The sequence below is a fragment of the Rhinolophus sinicus genome, linkage group LG02, assembly GCF_036562045.2.
Source record: "Rhinolophus sinicus isolate RSC01 linkage group LG02, ASM3656204v1, whole genome shotgun sequence".
NCBI lineage: Eukaryota > Metazoa > Chordata > Mammalia > Chiroptera > Rhinolophidae > Rhinolophus > Rhinolophus sinicus.
Window position 1 is genome coordinate 115,286,913 of NC_133752.1, and position 18,526 is coordinate 115,305,438.

Below are 18,526 nucleotides of genomic sequence, written 5' to 3' on the forward strand. Positions count from 1 at the left end.
TCTACCCCCAAGCCCATCACCTGTACCCTACACTCCCCACCTCAACCAAGCTTTTAAGAAAATTTTAAGTGTAAGATGAACCTTGCCTTTTTAATTGGAAGTTGATACCTTTGGACCACCTTCACCCATTTTGCCCACACCCCCTACCCCCCACCTCTGACAACCACCCGTCTCTTCCCTGTTTCTGTGAGTTCAGATTTTTAGATTCCACGTATAAGTGAGATCACAACAGTATCTCTGTCTGACTTATTTCACTTAACATAATTCTCTCAAAATCCATCCATGTTGTCACAAATGACAACGTGAGAAGGAAAGGTCTCCTTCCTTCTCGTGGCTGCATAATATTCCATTGTGGGGTATGTACTACACTTTCCTTATTTATTCATTCATCAGTACACAGTTAGGTTGTTTCTATGTCTTGACTATTGTAAATAGTGCAGAACATGGGGGTGCAGGTGTCTCTTCTAGATACTGATTTCATTTCCTTCGAGTATATACCTAGCAGTGGAATCGCTGGGTCATACAGCAGTTCTATTTTTAACTTTTGAGGAACCACCATACTGTTTTCCATAGTGGCTGCACCAATTTACATTCCCATTGATCGCCTTTTTTAAAAAAACAGACTGATCGTCTTTTTTAGAAAAACAGAAATGTGTACCCTTCAGGGAACGTTCAGCTTCACTTTTACAAGTTCTCTTTGTAGCCAGTGACTATTTTCTCCAGCCCCACTTCACAAGGGAGAACACTGAAACAAAAAGAGAGATTCCTCCCACAGTGTGTGAGCTGGAGTCTCAACTACTTGTGTTTTGTTTCACTCTGTGTCAAGGGCTGAGCCTGTGCTACTGTGTTTCCCCAAAAATAAGACCAGTACTTATACCATATTTCCCCAAAAATAAGACCGGGTCTTACATTAATTTTTGCTCCAAAAGACGCATTAGGGTGTATTTTCAGGGGATGTCTGAGATTTTTATGTACAACAATCTACATTTATTCAACTACAGTCATGTCATCTTCTTCTGGAACATAGTCATTAATACACTAAATGCGTCCGTCTGGCTGATGATCTTAACTGGGGTTTTTCGGGGTAGGTCTTATTTTCGGGGAAACACAGTAATCCCAGCTGTGAACTTGGACAATTTTCGGAGCCAAACCATCAGGCAGAGCTGGTAATCAGCGCTTGTCTACAGAGGACACTTGAGCGTGTCTGCCCCTGCTCTGGGTTAGGAGACAGCTTCACCACAGGCTGGCTTAAAAAAAGTGAACCCATTTAAATGTTAAGTGTTGCCAGGTGAACCACGTAGTCAGTTTTATTAGATCATTGTTTTAGAACGTATCTGGGATGCCACTGGATTATTCTAAATATCTGTTTTCCTTATTTAGGGCATAGTTTGGGTTAATAATTGTTTTTCCTTTTTTAAAGAAATATACTTGAGGGATGAATGGGTAAGATAAAAGGAGGGACTGCCCATAGGGAGCCTAAAAGTTCAGAAGAGTTCATGTCAACATTTTTTGGTTTCATCCCTAGTTCAGAAGTGCAGCGAGGACACCTGTGAGTGAGTGGAGAGTCCTCCTTGTTAGGATGGTTAGAATCCTGGCTGTACTCCTTACTGTCACCCTGGACAAGTCAGCGCTCTGTGCCTCAGTTTCCGCATCTAAAAAATGGAAAGATTAATGAGCTCCACCTCCAAAGGTTGTTGAGAGGATTAAATGGGATAATAATGTAAAGTACTTAAACCTTTGCCTGATACACAATAAGCAGTCAAAAAATAAATGCTGGCCATTCTTTTTATTATATTGGTGAGTAGCCTTATTTCTCAGGGCTTTTAGCAATTGGGCCTGCTCAACTTGGTCCTTACTTCTTGTTTCTTTTGTTCTCATAGGCAGGGTTATGCAAGGGGGTGGGCTAGTGTAGATGAGAGTTGGCTAGCGCCTACAGGGATTTAGGGCTTGTTGTTGTTTTAAGCAAATGAGTTGGGGGGTGTTTTTACCCTGAACTCCCAATTAAAAGAGTTTAAAGATAATCCTGTCCTCTGTCTTTATCCCCAATAAGTTAAATATTCGACTCAAGGAAGTATCATACTAAAGACTGTGGGGCTGAAGTGTCTCCTGGTGGCTGTTGTGACTAAAATTCCATACAATTCATTGCGTAACCTTCTTGGGCTTTTCTTTCAGTAAAAAATTTGACGTCAGTACTAGGGTCAGTTTATTTATATATGTCATTCATCTACCCAAAGATGAATGAATTTACCTAAAATGTTGGTCTTTTGTCTTATTCTGTCACCTCCATGCCATGTCCAAAATGAAGGAAATCTTGGGCCCAAGTGTTTGAAAAGAATGCATGATTTCTGGGGCGCTTATCTGTTCTTGTAGAAAGCCAGCACTTTTTAGAATGTGAAGACATGAAGACGTTTTACCTTTTGTGTTGGTAGCCCGTGTAATGAAACAACATTACTATAGTAACAGTGAACCCTGTTCTTTGGCCCACAGAGTACATTCAGCAGAAGAAAAGCAAATCATGTTGGAGCCATTTAAACCATGAAAAGACGACTGTATTTTAATTGCGCAAACACCTAATTGGTGAATAAGTTAGATAATAAGCTATGAACTAAAAGGGGCTCATTGTACTGCCTCTTCTTAGGTCTTTGTCTTCCAAGAAACTAAAGGTTTTTCTCTGTCGGGCCTCATGCCCCATAACCCAGTCTCGTGAGCACTCAGCCCGTATGTAGCATCTGCTGCCTGCCCGGCACTGGCTCTGTGCTGATGACAGCAGCCGAATGGGCCTAGTCCTGACCCTCTTGCAGCTGTGGTCTCTTGACTGGGGAGGAGGGTTAGAGGGAGACTTGGTGTGGTCTGTTGGGTCCAGGAAGGCTTCCCTCACGATGTGCTAATCGATGTGAGACCTGAAGGATGAATGGGAGATCCGCAGGTGAAGAGGGGAGTAGTGGGGAGGCAGACATTTTAGACTCAGTACACTGCACGTGCAAAGGCCCCAAACATGCTCCTTTTCAGAACCTTAAAAAGCCAATCTGGCCAGAACACAGTGAGTGAGGTAGGCAAAGGCTGGCATTAAGTGAGGCAAGAGAGAGTGGCTAGGCCTGAGCCATGTTTAAGATTTAAAAGGTCTTACAAAAAGGAGTGACATCAGATATGCATCTTTCAAAGATCACTTGGGCTGCTGTAGGAAAGTGGATTCTTGGGGTTGAAGATCAAGAGGGTGTGTGAAGAAATCAGTGTCAAGTTACTGCGGGCGGACAAGAGACCTGGCGACTTGGATTGGGGTGCAGACTGGGAGGGGAGAGAAGTGGACCGGCTGAGATAGACGCTGGATGTTGCATTGCCAGGGCTGCATGAGGGTATTGCTGAGAGGCGTGGCCCGTAATGCCCCGCAGGCTTTTGCTGTGAGGAACCGGTCAGATGGGTGCTGTTTTCTGAGAAAAGGAACAGGAAGGGGGACGGGGTTCATGGCCGGTGAGGGAGAAGGTACAGTACTTGAGGCCACATTTGGACATGTTGCATTTGCGGTGCTTTTAAGAAGCTGAAATGGAGACCTGTAGATACTGAGTCGATCTCAGAAGGCGCAGCTGGGCTAGAGGTACACTCAGAATATCTCTGTCCTAGTCATTGAAGCCTTGGAAAGAACAAGGTCTGGGGAGAATACGTAGCCTTGTCTGGCGTCCTGAGTGACAGCATTCACAGCACAGGTGGAAGCAGCTGTCCCACGGTCAGTCCTTTCCCCACCTTTGTCCCTCCATGCTCTGCCAGTCTGTAAATGGATGCACAGTCTGTGAGCAGCGAAAGAAGGGCTCGCGATTGGAGATGTCACCTACTCCATGGCTGGGAGTAGACCACTGTCCTAAAATGGAACCCCACCCCTCCTCTGGTTTGCCCTTCGTGGTACCAATAGATGCCAATATTTTATGCACTTTATTTTATATGTAGGTGGAGTCAAAATGCTCACCCATAATTCCTCATTGATTGCATTTTATGGTAGTGCACACGTGTTCTGAATAACAGGATAAAATGAGCCTTGGGATTCTCATTTAACTTCTTTGTCCATCATCATCATGGTTATCACAGTCAGACGGGCTGTGTGGAGCTGCATGGGCATCCAGTGTTCGGAGCTGGGGGTGCCGTGGGCAGGCGGCAGGCGCTCACGTGTAGCGGTAGCCTCACAGCATTTGATCCTCACTCTCCCTCTTGCCCACAGGAAGCGTTGGAATCCTGCCAGACGCGCATTTCTAAGCTGGAGCTCCACCAGCAAGAGCAGCAAGCCCTGCAGACGGACACGGTGAATGCCAAGGTCCTCCTGGGCAAGTGCATCAACGTGGTCCTGGCCTTCATGACCGTCATCTTGGTGTGCGTGTCCACCATCGCCAAGTTCGTCTCACCCATGATGAAGAGCCGCTTCCACATCCTTGGCACCTTCTTTGCTGTGACTCTCCTGGCGATATTTTGTAAAAACTGGGACCATATTCTGTGTGCCATAGAAAGAATAATAATACCCAGATGAAGCCACTGGTCCCTGCCTTCAGGTTCTTTCAGGTTTTTATTTTACAGAAAACTGTGCATACTACCAAATTTGAAAATGAACAGTTGTGCCAACTGAAGATGACACGAAGGCCTGGGACTGTGCGTTGTAAATAACTACACTTAACTCGGTAATAGTTGCCCGCTCAGTCCCTAGACCCGGTTAACGTGAATCTGTTTCTAAGCTCTCCCCACGTTGCTCACTGCCTTAATCAGACCAGATTTTCTGCCCACCTGACTCGACCAGTGTGGTAGACCTCTGGTTATTGAGCATTTGGCATAATTAATTAGTGATCCAGAACAAAAGGGAATTTACACCTCTTTCTCTCTCAAGTCTATCAAATGGAGCTCACCGTTGTTAGTGGTTGCATTTTCCCTGAGTCTTGTAAACACCCAGGATGTGGCACGAGTCAGGGAGGGGAAGAAGCGCGGGCACTGGCCGTGTTGAGCACTCGTGGCCTGTGGAAATACAGTAAATCCCATGTAATCCAGCCGCTGTCCCACAGGTCCCTTAGTGCCCAGTGTCCACGGTGGCCTGTGGTGTGTGACTCTCTGTCACATGGAAATCTTACTACACACCTGTTTTTCCATCCAAAGTCTTAGTTGTTCTGTTGCACTTTAAACGGTAAGACACGAGGAAGTGTGAATGGGCGCTTGCCAACCCGGGGAGTTGGACACCTGATTTCGTCTTACCTGGCTATTGAAGGCTCAGCCTTCCAAGCATGTAGAAATGCTTCCAAATCCCTCATCAGACTGTGACTTTTGTATTAATTTGGGGTCCTGTAAGCACGACTCCGGAGGTTTGTGTTCCAGCAAATCTTAATTGTGATAAACCCCCTTTGGGGATGTGATTCGCTTTATTCCCAGGTCTGTGAGGGATTGCGAAGCCTACTCAGTAAATGAAAATACATGATGCTCATGATGCAGGGTTGTTGTTTTTTTCCCTTCAAGAAAGACAACAGAAGCACAGTTTATAAAGCTAAAATACACTAAGGTAAGAACACTGGAAGCAGGAGGGAAATATGACATGTGATTTAATTGGATGGCTGCTGGATCAGTGGGAGCAGTTCACTGGGATGAAGACAGAGAGGGTCCTCTTAGGACCCTGAAAGACCGGCCAGAGTAAAATAAGTTAGATCCGGTGTCTAAGCCACAGTTACCATCTCACTCAGGATCTCACTGAAGATAAGTTCCACGATAACAGAGTGGCCACATTTCCACTGAGGTAAAAGCATTCAAAAGCTAACATCTGGCCTATTTTGAGGATGCCATTCACTGTCTTCAGCCCAGATGATACTTTCCTTTAAACCTGTTCCTCTGTGTACATAAAAGGAAGACACAGAAGAATTTAATGGAAACTGATGTCCAGCCCCTCCTCCCACACCCACTCCATTATCTGAAGGCAGAAATAGGCATGTTACTGTATATTTTCTTCCAAAACTCATCAAGTCTCCTGGATGTATATTAAGTGCAATATTTTGCAAACAGCTGCTCTTAGGGAAATCTCCTGAAACAATGTGACAGTGTGACATGGTTTGCGGGATTGGAGTAGTCAAGCTTTTTTGGTACAAGTGCAGTGCGTGTGTGAGACTCATGCCACTCAAACTTTGTTCAAGTTTATAAATCAGTGATTTTAATCAATTCACAAACTTGTACAACTATCACCATTATCTAATTCCAGACTCGAGCTTTTTAAAAACAATAAATAAGAATTTGTGAAATCATGGGCTAAAAAGTGTTTTGGGTTCCAAGAAGAGGGAGTTCCTCGTCCCACCCACATCTCATGGCTGTGTCCCGGTTCACTGTCGGTCTCTCCCTTGGTCTCCCAAGTTGGCCATAAATACACAGTGATCTGTCAAATCCAGGGGACAGAAGCAGGTTCCAGATCCAGGGAAGGACGGAAGGAAGAACGATGTGTGCTTCCCTTGCTTTTGTATTTTAATGGCCAGTATGCCTCTCTCTGTGGGCTGAGGCTGGGTGTAACTTACACCCTTGCGTCAAGCTGGGTCCTGTGTGGGCCCCTCTTGATTTCTGTGAATCTTTCTGAGGCACTTTGGACATGCCAGGGGTTAGGGTGGGTGTAGAGGCTGCTATTAGTTTAGAATGGATGAGTGCTCCAGCCCTTGAGGAAAGGGCTCTGGGAGGATCTCAGAAGACTTGGCCTTCTCCTCCAGCCACCACAGGCCACCTGGGGGTCAGCCTAGCACGTCAGCTTTGGCACTTCCCAGACCTGCGATCAGTGTGTCTCCTCAGTGTGGGACGTGGGAAGCAGCACGCTCAGGAAGGTTAACAAGCTGCTAGAAACTGGCTCTGTTCTGAAACACTGTAGGGTCTAAATCGTCACAGCTGATCGCGAATTCCTTTTACAGAATTCATACTTTCAGTGATTCTCATTAGACATCAGATAATCTTGTTTTCACTTGGATATGCTCAACCTACACAACATATTAGAGTCTTGTTGAAACGTCACGGAGGTTTTTAATAAGATAATATACTCCAAGGAGACTTTTACTCTCAGTAGTTTATTATTGACTCTTCTTAAAGAATAAACCCTCCCACTGCTTGTTTTCTTCACTGCGTAAGGTTATTAAATAAAATTTTATAAGTATACATTAAAAATAGTGATCCAGCTACGACATATCCTGGAATTGGATATTTAATTTATAATTAAGTCAACAAATCCCTTTGCCCACCTTGCATTGGTAGTAAACATCTTGTGCATACATTCTAAAGATGAAAAGCAGTTGTGAGATGGGTAAGCACCTGCTCAGTCAGTGAACTTAGTGATTTTAAATGCTGGACATTGCATTCTGGCACTGGATTTTTTGGTGACCTGTTATTTTCATGATCACCAGGATGATAGTTTGCTGAGGACAAAACAAAAACCAAAAAATAACTCCCTTGTGAGTTTTGAGTTGTTTATTTGCAGCATATATTTTTGAGTATGATTAAGTCAGAACAAAATATCCTTCCCTCCCCTCACAAAAAGGAATTCAAACCCACAATGAAGCAGTAAATACAGGTGCTCCCTTGCGGATTTTGAGCCATGAAAGGTTTAATCCCAGGTTTTTTGCGTGTACCATCAGTGGTTTTACTTACATAATCGCTGTGATCTCTTGATAAACTGAAATCTTCTACACCCGTCCTCTTTTCATTTCAGCCCATAATGCTGTATCCTTTTCTGTCAATTAGCATTCATCTGATTTTAGCCCTTCTGCTTTGTCATTCTTGTTTTCATTGAAATATCGCTCTACTGTGTGGCGCAATTGCCCCGCCATTCCTTTGGCATATCAGGAACTAGCTTCTCTTGGGCAACTAATTTTGTCCTTTTTGTTTGGATTTTAAATACCAAATTATTTTGCATTGAATGGGAACTGTTTTGTATTGAATCCAAGTATAGTTGTATTGGTTTGGAAAAAAATTGAATAATACTTATTAATGTGAACATATGTGATTAAATAGTTTTACATATTTCTATAATTTTGAGAACCCAGTGGTAGGACAAAGTGGCATTATTTAAAATTCAAGGCTTTATCTGGAGAGAGGTATTTCAAGAAGTTGAGCACATATGCTAAGGAAAGACTTGGTCTAAAAAGATAAGTCACCGAAAACGATGAGATTGGCCTGTTTACATCAGAAGTAGTAACGAAGCCAAAAAAAAGGTACAGTTAATAAGAATTTCATAACCGATGAGATACAAAGCAGAACTAATCTATAACTTTCTAAAGTCAGTACAGTTCTCTGCTTATCAGGAGCTAGGAAGTAATATACCTGGATTGTTTTACCGATGATTTATGTGTTTCAATTTTAATTTATGTATTTAAAGCATGTCTTGCTATGATTGTCCTAAGAGAAATCTCTCAAGAAAACGTGCTCTGTGTTTAGACAGTAGTTAGTGGTTCTGCAAGTAAAAACTGGAAATGTTCACTGTGAGATCTATTGCAGGATTTCCCTGTTGTGGGATACCGCATAGTTTCATGTCAGCCTAAAATTGCAAATTATCTGTACACCTTTGCCCCATTCAAAGCAGGTGCCATTATTTTTTTAAATAAACACTTGATGTTAGCTTTGATGTTAAATAAAAAGCTAGATTTGTTAAATTTTCACATTTGTCAGAGCCGATATCAATGGCAGACTTGTTTGTGTATGTGCGTGTCAGTTCTTTAATAGACTTTGTTTTAGAGCAGTTTTAGCTTCACAGAGGACTTGATGGGAAGCTGCAGAGATTTCCCGTCCACCTATGTCCCCACACATGCCACCTCCCCTACTATCCACAACCCCTGCAGAGGGTATACTTATTATAATTAACGTATGTGCATTAACACTTTATCACCCCAAGTCTGTAGTTTACATTAGGGTTCACTCTTGGACACTGGCTTCGGACAAATGTATGATGACATGTACCCACCATAGGGTATCACAGGTTTCACACCTAAAAATCCTCTGCTCCACCTAGTCATCCCTTCTTCCCCATCAGCTTTTAAACTAATTTCATAAAAAGTTGTCGGGGTGTGTGTGTGTGTGTGTGTGTGTGTGTGCAGCCCGTCCCTCAAGCCCTAGTGGGGAGGGAGTTACCTTCTAGCAGGTATGACCATGAGGTAGGAATTGGACACAGAAGGACCATGGTGATACCGAACAGCCCCTTTCTGGGCTTTCGTAGATGGGGATGACAGCTGCCGTTCTTTGAGCATTTGCTGTATCTGATGCTCTGTGCCATATGCTTTGCATGCAACATCCAATGTAAGTGTCCTAACGCTCAGTAAGAAGGCACTATTATCTGGCTTCACACACGAAGCTGGGGCTAAATAACGCAGCAACATGCAGCGCTAATACTCAGCCCCCGCTGGTGTGACTGGAACCTACTGGGAGCCACTGCCCTGGCGCTGCAGTAGGAGGGACTCAGTGATTGGCTTTTAGTCACTCAGTTGTTCTCAGCTCCTGCCAGGTAAATGACTCCTGGAAACCTAGAAGAGGTCACTTACTTATTTTTTCAATTACAGTTGACAGTATTACATTAGTTTCAGGTGCACAGCATAGTGCTTAGACATGTATATAACTTACGAAGTGGTCCTCCCAATAAGTCTAGTATCCCCCTAACACCATACACAGTTATTACAATATTATTGACTGTGTTCCCTATGCTGTACTTCACATCCCCGTGACTGTTTTATAACTACTAATTTGTACTTAATCCCTTCACCTTTTTCACCCTGTCCCCTGACCCCCTAGAAGGGGTCACTTTTCACCCTAGAACCAGAGCAGTCAATACTGTCATTGCAAATTGTGCATTCACACCTTTGCACCACTGGCATACTGTGGTAAGGATAGTTACCTGAAGCTGGCCTCCTAGGTCTTTGAAGAGACATAGGCCGACAGATTTGTGGATGAAGAGGATGGAAAGCTGTTAATTAAAGAAACTTTTACACCCTCCCTGGCTTCCTGAGCTTCTTGGGGTGTCTGATCGGCAGTTGGCTTGGCTGAATATTATCTGCTTTTTTGCTTAGCTCTGAAGACGGCGAAGTCCCTGGTGGCTTCTGCTCTGTGCTCACGACATCTGCTACCATCTGTGGTGGCTACCTCGGAAATTTCTCTGCTTGCTAAGCCAGCCAGAATTTCTCCCCTGCCAGGACTTTTACTTGACTGAAGCCGTTAATAGAACCGAGCGTCAGCCATCTTAACATGTTAACAGCTGTTTTGTTGGTGGTTACTCTACTCTGGCTCAGGCATTGGGAATTGGATTTTTTTTTTTTTTTTTCTGTTCTTAAAAATAAGCTGCGGAGTACAGGCATACTCAGAGATACCATGGGTTCAGGTCCAGACCACTGCAATAAAGTATCACAGTAAAGCGAGTTGTAATCTTTTTACTGATGGAGAGTCTTGCCTTTGATTTGTAAAAATGCTACAACTGTGAACATGATAAAGCGAAGGACAAAACGAGGTGTGCCTATAGTAGAAAGAAAGCAAAGTCGTGCCTTGGTCAGTACTAACAGCTAAGGGTCTCCAGTTGCCAGAAAAACTCAGACGCCTGGACTCTTATCTGATTCTTGGACTGCCCACATCACAAGCAGTGATGCTGATCAAGCCTTCCCCCCAAAGGGGGAAAGGTGTTTCCTCCCCAAAGTGGTTTTGATGACTACCCCCTCATCCTACTAAGCCCCGTGGTTTGAAGCCCAGGCTCTGTAGCTGCAGGAAACAGAGGACTATAAGACAGACACCCCTCCCCCTCCAAATTTAGGCCACAGGCAGGACACATACATCCCCCCGCACAGTGGCTGAAGCGAACAGGGACACAAACAAAAGCCTGTTTTCACTGTGGTCTTCCCCAGTGTGGGGACAGAGTCCCAGGGAGCAGCTTCCAGACTCGGCCTCACATGGAAAGGCGCTGACTCGGGTAGTAGATGGCCATCAGCTATGACTAGTTGGCCATCAGGTGTTACTGGTTAGCCATTAGCCACTAATATAACTGCCATGGCTACGTTGGTGGGTTGGTTGGCACGCAGAGAAGCAGACAGCAGACTGCAGATCGTGTGCTACTGCTTCCTGTGTCTCCATCCAACCCAGCCGCCAGCAAGACTATAGTGGCATGACTCCTCTATCTATGGCTCCGTGGGTGTTCCTTTTTGGCCTCACCATATCCTGCATTCTGGTGTGGAGAGCGGGACCAGAGTTCCTGCATGACACATGGCGCAGCGAGCAGGATATGGTGCCGGCCAGAATCCCCAAAGGGGTAATGGAGCAGTTTGTATGTATGAAAGCTCAGTTTCACGAGCAGGATATGGTGCCAGCCAGAACTCTTCTCTTCGAAGGGTGGTGAAGCAGTTTGTGCATATGAACACTCAGTCTCAGGAAGCCCGCGAGGAGTGGTGCCAGGAACAGGAAATGCGATCTGCTTGGGAGAAACGTGACCCCTCGGTGAAGTGGTGGGTCTCTCGAGCCTCCGGATGGCACGCCGCTCTATTGGCCAAAGCAAGCATCATCTTCCTTTGGGTGGTCTGCCACTGTCATGGGCTCCTAGAGTTGTGGACAGTTTACACTGAGGCCTCCACCCAATCAGACACCTGGCACGGTGAGCAGGATTCCGGCCAGGTAAGAATGGTGTCTGACTCTGGGCAGGAGGATGTGTGGCCCCCACACAGTGTGTGGTGCCCAGTAGCCACTGTTCTCCTGAGCTGGACCCCCGTGGAGGGGTGGGAGGATGTGGACAGTTCTCCAACCAGCATAGGCCAGAGAAAGCAAAGGTCATTGCAGCCGTGTGGGCTGGGAAGTGCTTGCTGAGTGAGGCAGCCCAGATGCGGGACTTGTGGTCCCAGGAGGAGACGCTTGCTGACTCCTCAGTGAAGGATGCGGGTGAGGTCAAGGTCGTCCCTCACCCCCACGTTGGGGAGGATTTGGAGCCCTCACCTTGCAGAGAGGGCACACATTGTGAGGCCAACATGCAACCCTCGCGAATGACTGTGGACTATGGGGAATTGCCTTCCATCCGTGATTTGATGGACCGCTTGACTGTTTGCTTGGGAATGTACTACCATGTAGTGGAACTAGTGGATGTTTGCTTCTTGTGTCTCGCCCAGCCGCCAGCAAGACTGTGGTGCAGGAAGACCCCTTGTTGTGGTACAGGCGGATGTTTACTTCCTGTGTCTCGCCTGGCCACCGGCGAGAATATGTGAGAACCCTGGCTATGCCTTGGGAGCTCTGGCTGTGCCAGAAAGTAAGTGGACATCAAGGGACACCCCCTGGGACATTACTTGAGCTGGACTGAAACTTTTTCTCGTGAGCTGGTTTCCTGACACAGGGCCCCTCACGGAAGATGCTTGTAGTGTAGATTGTAAGGCAAGACCCTGGGGGATAGAGTGTGGGGACAGAGTCCCAGAGAGCAGTTTCCAGGCTCTCGGTGGCACGTGGAAAGGTGCTGGCTCAGGTCGTAGATGGCCATCAGCTGTGACTAGTTGGCCATCAGCTATAACCAGTTAGCCATTGACCACTAATATAAATGCCATGGTTACACTAGGGGGGTGGTTGGTTGGTTGCCAGAGAAGTGGACTGCGGATTGCGGATCATGTGGATCCTACTTCCTGTGTCTCGCCCGGCCACCAGTGAGACTGGGGTGCAGGAAGACCCCTCGTTGGGATACTGGCAGATGTTTGCTTCCTGTGTCTCCAACCCAGCTGCCATCGAGAATATAGTGATATGACTCCCCTATCCATGGCTCCCTGGGTGTTCCTTTTTGGCCTCAGCATATCCTGTGTTCTTGTGCCGGGAGCGGGACGAGACACCCTGCATGACACCCAGACTCTGGTCAGAACTGTTGCCAGATGACTTTCCGCTATGCTTAGGTTTTCCCCTAGTCAGCAAGAAACCTAAGACAATCAGTGAAAACCAGACGTGGAGTTGGAATGGAAGAGGCTCATGCAGTCATTCAAGTATTTTTTCCTTAAAGAAAAAGCTGGAAGGACACAAGGAGGCTGACGGCTGGTGGCTTGCTCTCTTGCTGAGCTGGAGAGTGGGCAGCAGTGCGTTGTTGGTCCTCTTGCAGGCAGGGATCCTGACTGACCAGCCGCAGTGGCTATTCTGGGCATCCAGGTCACAGAGCAGTTCATGGGCTCCCTGAGTGTCCTCAACTCTCCTAGCCAAGCTGGGGGTATTGGTCTGGCTTCCTCAGTAGACCTCTCCTATTGGGGATAGACTAGCTGTCCAGCTGGTCAGAGCATTTCAGCTCATTGGCAGTTATTTATATTTGAATATAAATCAGTACATTTGCTTTTTTTGGTCAAGGATGTTCTTATCAGAGTTCAGTTAGCATGAATCAATTTCACAGGAATGATTGCCTAACAAACTACTAAAGTAGATTCTGAATTATTGCATAACATATGGGAAGCCCAGCTTGAAACTAAGGGGGCTTTCTCTTCACCTCCAGTCGGATTAACCTGGAGGAAATATATAACCTCTCAGAATCTTCCTTTCCTAAACTGTTAAATGCCTATAGTTGTAAGGTTTAGATAAAGAGCTTGAAATGGGGCCTTCAGTTATTTAATGTGTTTAATGAGCACTTACTATATGTTAGGCACTGTTCTAGGCACAGGGATAAAAAACATTGCTTCATTCTCACAGGGATTCCATTCCAGTGGGAGGAGAGAGAAGACAAAAATATAATAGAATACTTGAGGTCTGACAATTAAGTTCGCAAACTTGTTGCAACGATGTTGCTAACCTTTTTGATATAGGAGGGATTATTCGTCATGAATTTGTATCAACTGGACAGTTAACCAAGTTTACTATTTGGAAGTGCTGGAAAAGCTGTGTGAAAAAGTTAGGCGACCTGAACTTTTCGCCAACAATTCATGGCTCTTCATCACGACAATGCACCAGCTCACACAGCACTGTCTGTGAGGGAGTTTTCAGCCAGTAAACAAATCACTGTATTGGAACACCCTCCCTACTCACCTGATCTGGCCCCCAATGACTTCTTTGGTTACCTGAAGATAAAGGAAATATTGAAAGGAAGACATTTTGATGACATTCAGGACATCAAGGGTAATACGACGACAGCGCTGATGGCCATTTCAGAAAAAGAGTTCCAAAATTGCTTTGAAGGGTGGACTAGGCACTGGCGTCGGTGCATAACTTCCCAAGGGGAGTACTTTGAAGATGACCGTAGTGATATTCAGCAATGAGGTATGTAGCACTTTTTCTAGGATGGGTTCGCGAACTTGTCTTACCTCGTGTGTGGCAGCAGTAAGGGCTGTGCTCTGAGCTTTTAAGCCAAAATTAAAACTCACTTCAGGATTCTTAGAGAGGAAAGAAACTTCCTGAGTATTGTTTTCCCAGCGCAGTTTCCCGACAGCCATGTGGGCATAACTGAGTAGAGCGCTCTGAAGTGGAAATATTTCTAGGTCAGAGAGACTCAGCCCCACAGCGGGAGCACTCGGAAGATCTGGGTGGTTCTGTTGGGAGAGGGGATGAGGTGTTCCTGCTCCATTTGGCTTGACATGAATAGCATGCAAATGAGCACCTGGGTCTGAGTCAGCAGTGAGTAACCCTCCGCGGGTGCTGAGTTCTGAGCACACACATGGCCTCCCCCTGCCTCCCCCGAATCCCTGAAGAGCTTCACACAGGCAGTCTCTGCCCCCTGACCCCGGCCCTGGCCCATGCTCCCCTGCCGTGACACAACCTTGGGTCAGGCCAGGTGCTCACGGCACCTGTGCCACGCCCACAGGCCCAGCTGAGGAGACAGCATCCCCAGAAGCCGGGCCTTGCTGTCCTCCCTGTAACAAGGCCGAGGAAAGCAGCCCCTTCTCCTGGAGCTCCCTCCCCAGGAGCTCTTCCTCCCCCGGGCACTGAGACTCCCATTCAGGCTTGAGCTCACTTAGCTGCTTCCTCCTCTTCCCCTTCCTCACTTCTCCCCATCCCCCTGTCCAACACAGACCCTCCCCCTATGGCCACTGTCTTGCCGCCTATTCTGAGAGCTTACTTCTCATCAGTCATCGAGTCCTGTGCCTTCCATGCCTGTTTTCCCATTCGTTTCAGCCTACACAGCTGTCTACACTGCTGCTATCCTAAACCCACTTTTTTGGATCCTGCCTTTCCTCAACTCTCTACTCCTCTCTCCCTTCACCACGTTTCTTAAAGAAATAGTCTCAACTCCCCATTCCCAGGGCTTATTAATCTACTAAAAGCTAGTATCAGCCCCCAAAATTCACCTAACACTTCTCATTGGGGTCCCCCACGACTGCTTGCTTCTCTGGTGCATGGTTTGTAGTCTAAGTTCATTTAACATCTACATCACCTGCCACCGTGATGCACCCCTCAGTCCGAAGCATTTCATTCCCATTGGGTGCTCCTTGCCACCCCCCTTCCGGCTCCTGCCACTTCCCGTCTTCTTTGGCTGCACTCTCTCCATTTCATCCCCTTTCTACAAACTTCCTGTGACTCAGCCATCACCTGTGCAACTATTATGTGGTGAGCACCTGCTTTTTTTCAGCCACAATCCCCTATTTCCAATGATTTACCCTTCATCTCTGCATAGACGTCCTTAGGGCACCTCAACATATATAAAACCAAGCTCGTTGGTTAGCCCTGCACCAAATCCGCCCTTTCTGTGCTACCCAATTCCAGTAAAGGCACCACCACCATCCACTCATCCACACAGACTAGAAATTTCAGTGCCACCCTCCTCTTCCACACCAGCCCCACCTAGTCATTTCAGGCCTACCTTTTAGATGAACCCCAAACTGTCCACCCCAGTCTATCCCACCCGCCACTACAGTGGCTCGGGACACCACCATTTCTTCCAGGAGACTAGTAGCAGCCCTAGGTGGTTCACCCAGTCTCCGGTTTTGCCCCCACCTGATCCGTCCGTCCCCCATGGGACAGGCAGTATGATCTTTTTCAAATGCAAATCAGATCACCCTGTTTTGCTGTTCACTCTTCAGTGGTTCCTCACTGCCCACAGGGTCACATCTGAATTTCTGAGTGAAGCCGACAAGGTCCTTGTTGTACTGGAGCCAACCCAGCTCCCCAGCCTCGTCCCCCACCCTCCTGGCCCAGGCTCCCCACATCTGGCCCTGCAACCACCTAGCTTTCCACACCCTTGGGTGACGTATGCATGCTTCCTTCACCTGTAATCACATTCCTTCTCATCATTCTTCAAGACCCTCTCACATGTCAGCTCTGTGAAGCCTTCGGGGGAGGTACTTTGTGCCTTCTACCCCTCATCAAACTTCCCGTGTATTATATCAGTATGGGATCATAGTTCCCTGTTTCATTCAGAGGGTTAGGAGGTGCTTCTCCTCACTCTGTACTCTGTAAAGCAGTGCTCTGTCATCGTACCTTTATCCCAGTGATTGGCAAGGGTTGGTTTCAGGTCTGTCTCCTCTAGCACAGGGAGGTCCTTGTAGCCCAAGCCACACCTACTCATCCAGGCCTCCCCTAGGACCTCCCTGAGAGCTCGGCGGTGGCTGATGCTCAGTAGATTCAGTCAACAAGAAGCCGTGTCCAGCGAGAAGGAAACCTCTAGTGGGGCTACCTTCCTTCCCCCACTAGATTGTGAGAACTGGTGGGCTGGGACTGTGTCTCTTTCTTCTTTATCTGCCATTGCTACACAGGTGGCGTTCAATGTATATTATTGAATATGGATTGGGTTTATTCAACCGTTCTACCAGAAATCCCTCCAAAGCAAAGGAATAAAGGTACCTAACTAGAACAGTGCCACTTCTGAAAAGCTTTCCTTCAACTTCTCTTTCCCTGATACCAACCTTTATTCTACCCCAGCATTCTCCCCTCACCCTGCCTTCACCTCACCCCACTACTCTCCCCTCACCCCACCAGTCTCCCTTCACTCTGTACCAGAAAGCAGTCTGGGGCCATAAAGCAGGGCTCATAAAACCTTGCTAGAGTCCAAATTCCACCCTGGCTAAAAATAGAGCACACCTCAGTGCCCAGCCCCAGACTGGCTTTCTCGGGACTTTTTACTTTTATCAAAATTGTGGCCACATTTCTGGAATCAAAACAAGGACACACAGACTTGTAACTGATAAAGAAAAACAGTTTCTGTTCATTGACCATGTCACTCAGCACGAAAAATGTGTGTTACGTGACTTGATCGCCACCACAGCCCTGGGAAGAAGCTGTTGTCCTCTTCTGACCTTACATGTGACGGAACTGAGCCTCGAACATGGTGGAGTTGAAACTCAAAACCCGCGTCTGTCTGACAGAACCACCAGGCCAGGTGAGTGTGCCCTCGGGGGCACAAAGCTCTCTGTGACATGCCTGATACGTCTTGAAATAGGAAAATTTCTGGGATTTCCATTATTTCTGAGGACAGTGGGACAAGAATATTGGAAATCTTGAATGTCTGACTTGTGAATTTCCTAGGATGTTTGGAAGCCATTCCCTGCTAACAGGGTGGCTAGGTGTTATGGTGAGGGGCCCAGCCTCCCTACTCTGGCCTGTGTCCCTGGAACCACCTTCGCACTCCAGGGCCTGTAGCCTCCCATTCAGGAAGCGGGGGGTCTAGGGCCGCTTCTAGGTCCCAGAACTACATATTTACATATAGGGTGTATTTACACACTATAGTGCACAGATAAAATAAATATGTAGTGTATAACCTCGCATACCATAGATTTAGGGACGTTTCATTCATATATGTAAATAGAATTTATTGTGGTTTTTTAAATTTTAAAATCACAAACTTAGAGAAAGAAAAGTTGGATTTCAGTACAAAGAATTCTGTTTTTCCTGAACCACCTGAGAGTAAGTTGCCAACCTGCTAGCCAATCACCTACAAATATTTTACTGTGTAATTCCTAAAAATAAGGACATTCTCCTAGAAAACCACAATATAATCATCAAAATCTGGAAATTAAATGGATCTATTACTGACATCTAATCCTCAGACTCCATACAAGTTTCACCAGTTGTCCCAATAATGTCTTTTGAAGCCAAAGGATCCCATCCAGAATTACAAGTTGCATTTAGTTATCTGTTTTGTTTCCTTCTGAATGAAGCAGTTATTGTTCTGTCTTTCCTTGACTTGCATGATCTTGGCGCTTTTGAAGATTACAGGTCAGTTATTTTGTATAATGTCCCTCAGTCTGGTGTTTCCTCATGATTAGATTCAGGTTAAACATCTTTCCAGGAATATGACAGAAGTGACACTATGTTTTCATTGTATCCTATCAGATGGGCCACAGTTTCGGTGTTTCCCGTTACTGATACTTTCACTTTCATCACTTGATTAAGGTGGTAGCTCCAAGGCTCCTTCACTGTAAAGACATTTTTCCCCTTTGGTCATTAATAAGCATTTTGTGGGGACGTACTTTATGCCTCCAATTCCTCATCAAACTTTCAATTTATTTATTTAGAAGGTCAGACAATTAAGTTGGCGAACTCATTGCAATGCTGTTGCTAACCTTTTTTGATATCAGAGAGATTATTCATTATGAATTTGTATCAACTGGAAAAACAGTTAACCAAGTTTACTATATGGAAGTGCTGAAAAGGC

At 46.1% G+C, this 18,526-nt stretch overlaps 2 protein-coding genes across 6 annotated transcripts in view; both read left to right on the forward strand.

Moving 5' to 3' along the window:
- Positions 1 to 8,633, forward strand: part of TMCC3 (transmembrane and coiled-coil domain family 3) — a 250,045-nt gene extending 241,412 nt beyond the window's left edge. For all 5 annotated transcript variants that reach the window (XM_074325262.1, XM_074325263.1, XM_019710312.2 and 2 more), the window contains exon 4: positions 4,208 to 8,633. In XM_074325262.1, coding sequence (XP_074181363.1) covers positions 4,208 to 4,510 — 303 coding nt within the window. In that variant the 3' untranslated portion in view covers positions 4,511 to 8,633. The remainder of the gene's footprint in view (positions 1 to 4,207) is intronic.
- An 8,434-nt stretch (positions 8,634 to 17,067) lies between these two features.
- Positions 17,068 to 18,526, forward strand: part of CEP83 (centrosomal protein 83) — a 186,608-nt gene continuing 185,149 nt past the window's right edge. Inside the window, exon 1 of the mRNA XM_074325264.1 lies at positions 17,068 to 17,251. The gene's annotated coding sequence lies outside the window, so the exon portion shown is untranslated. The remainder of the gene's footprint in view (positions 17,252 to 18,526) is intronic.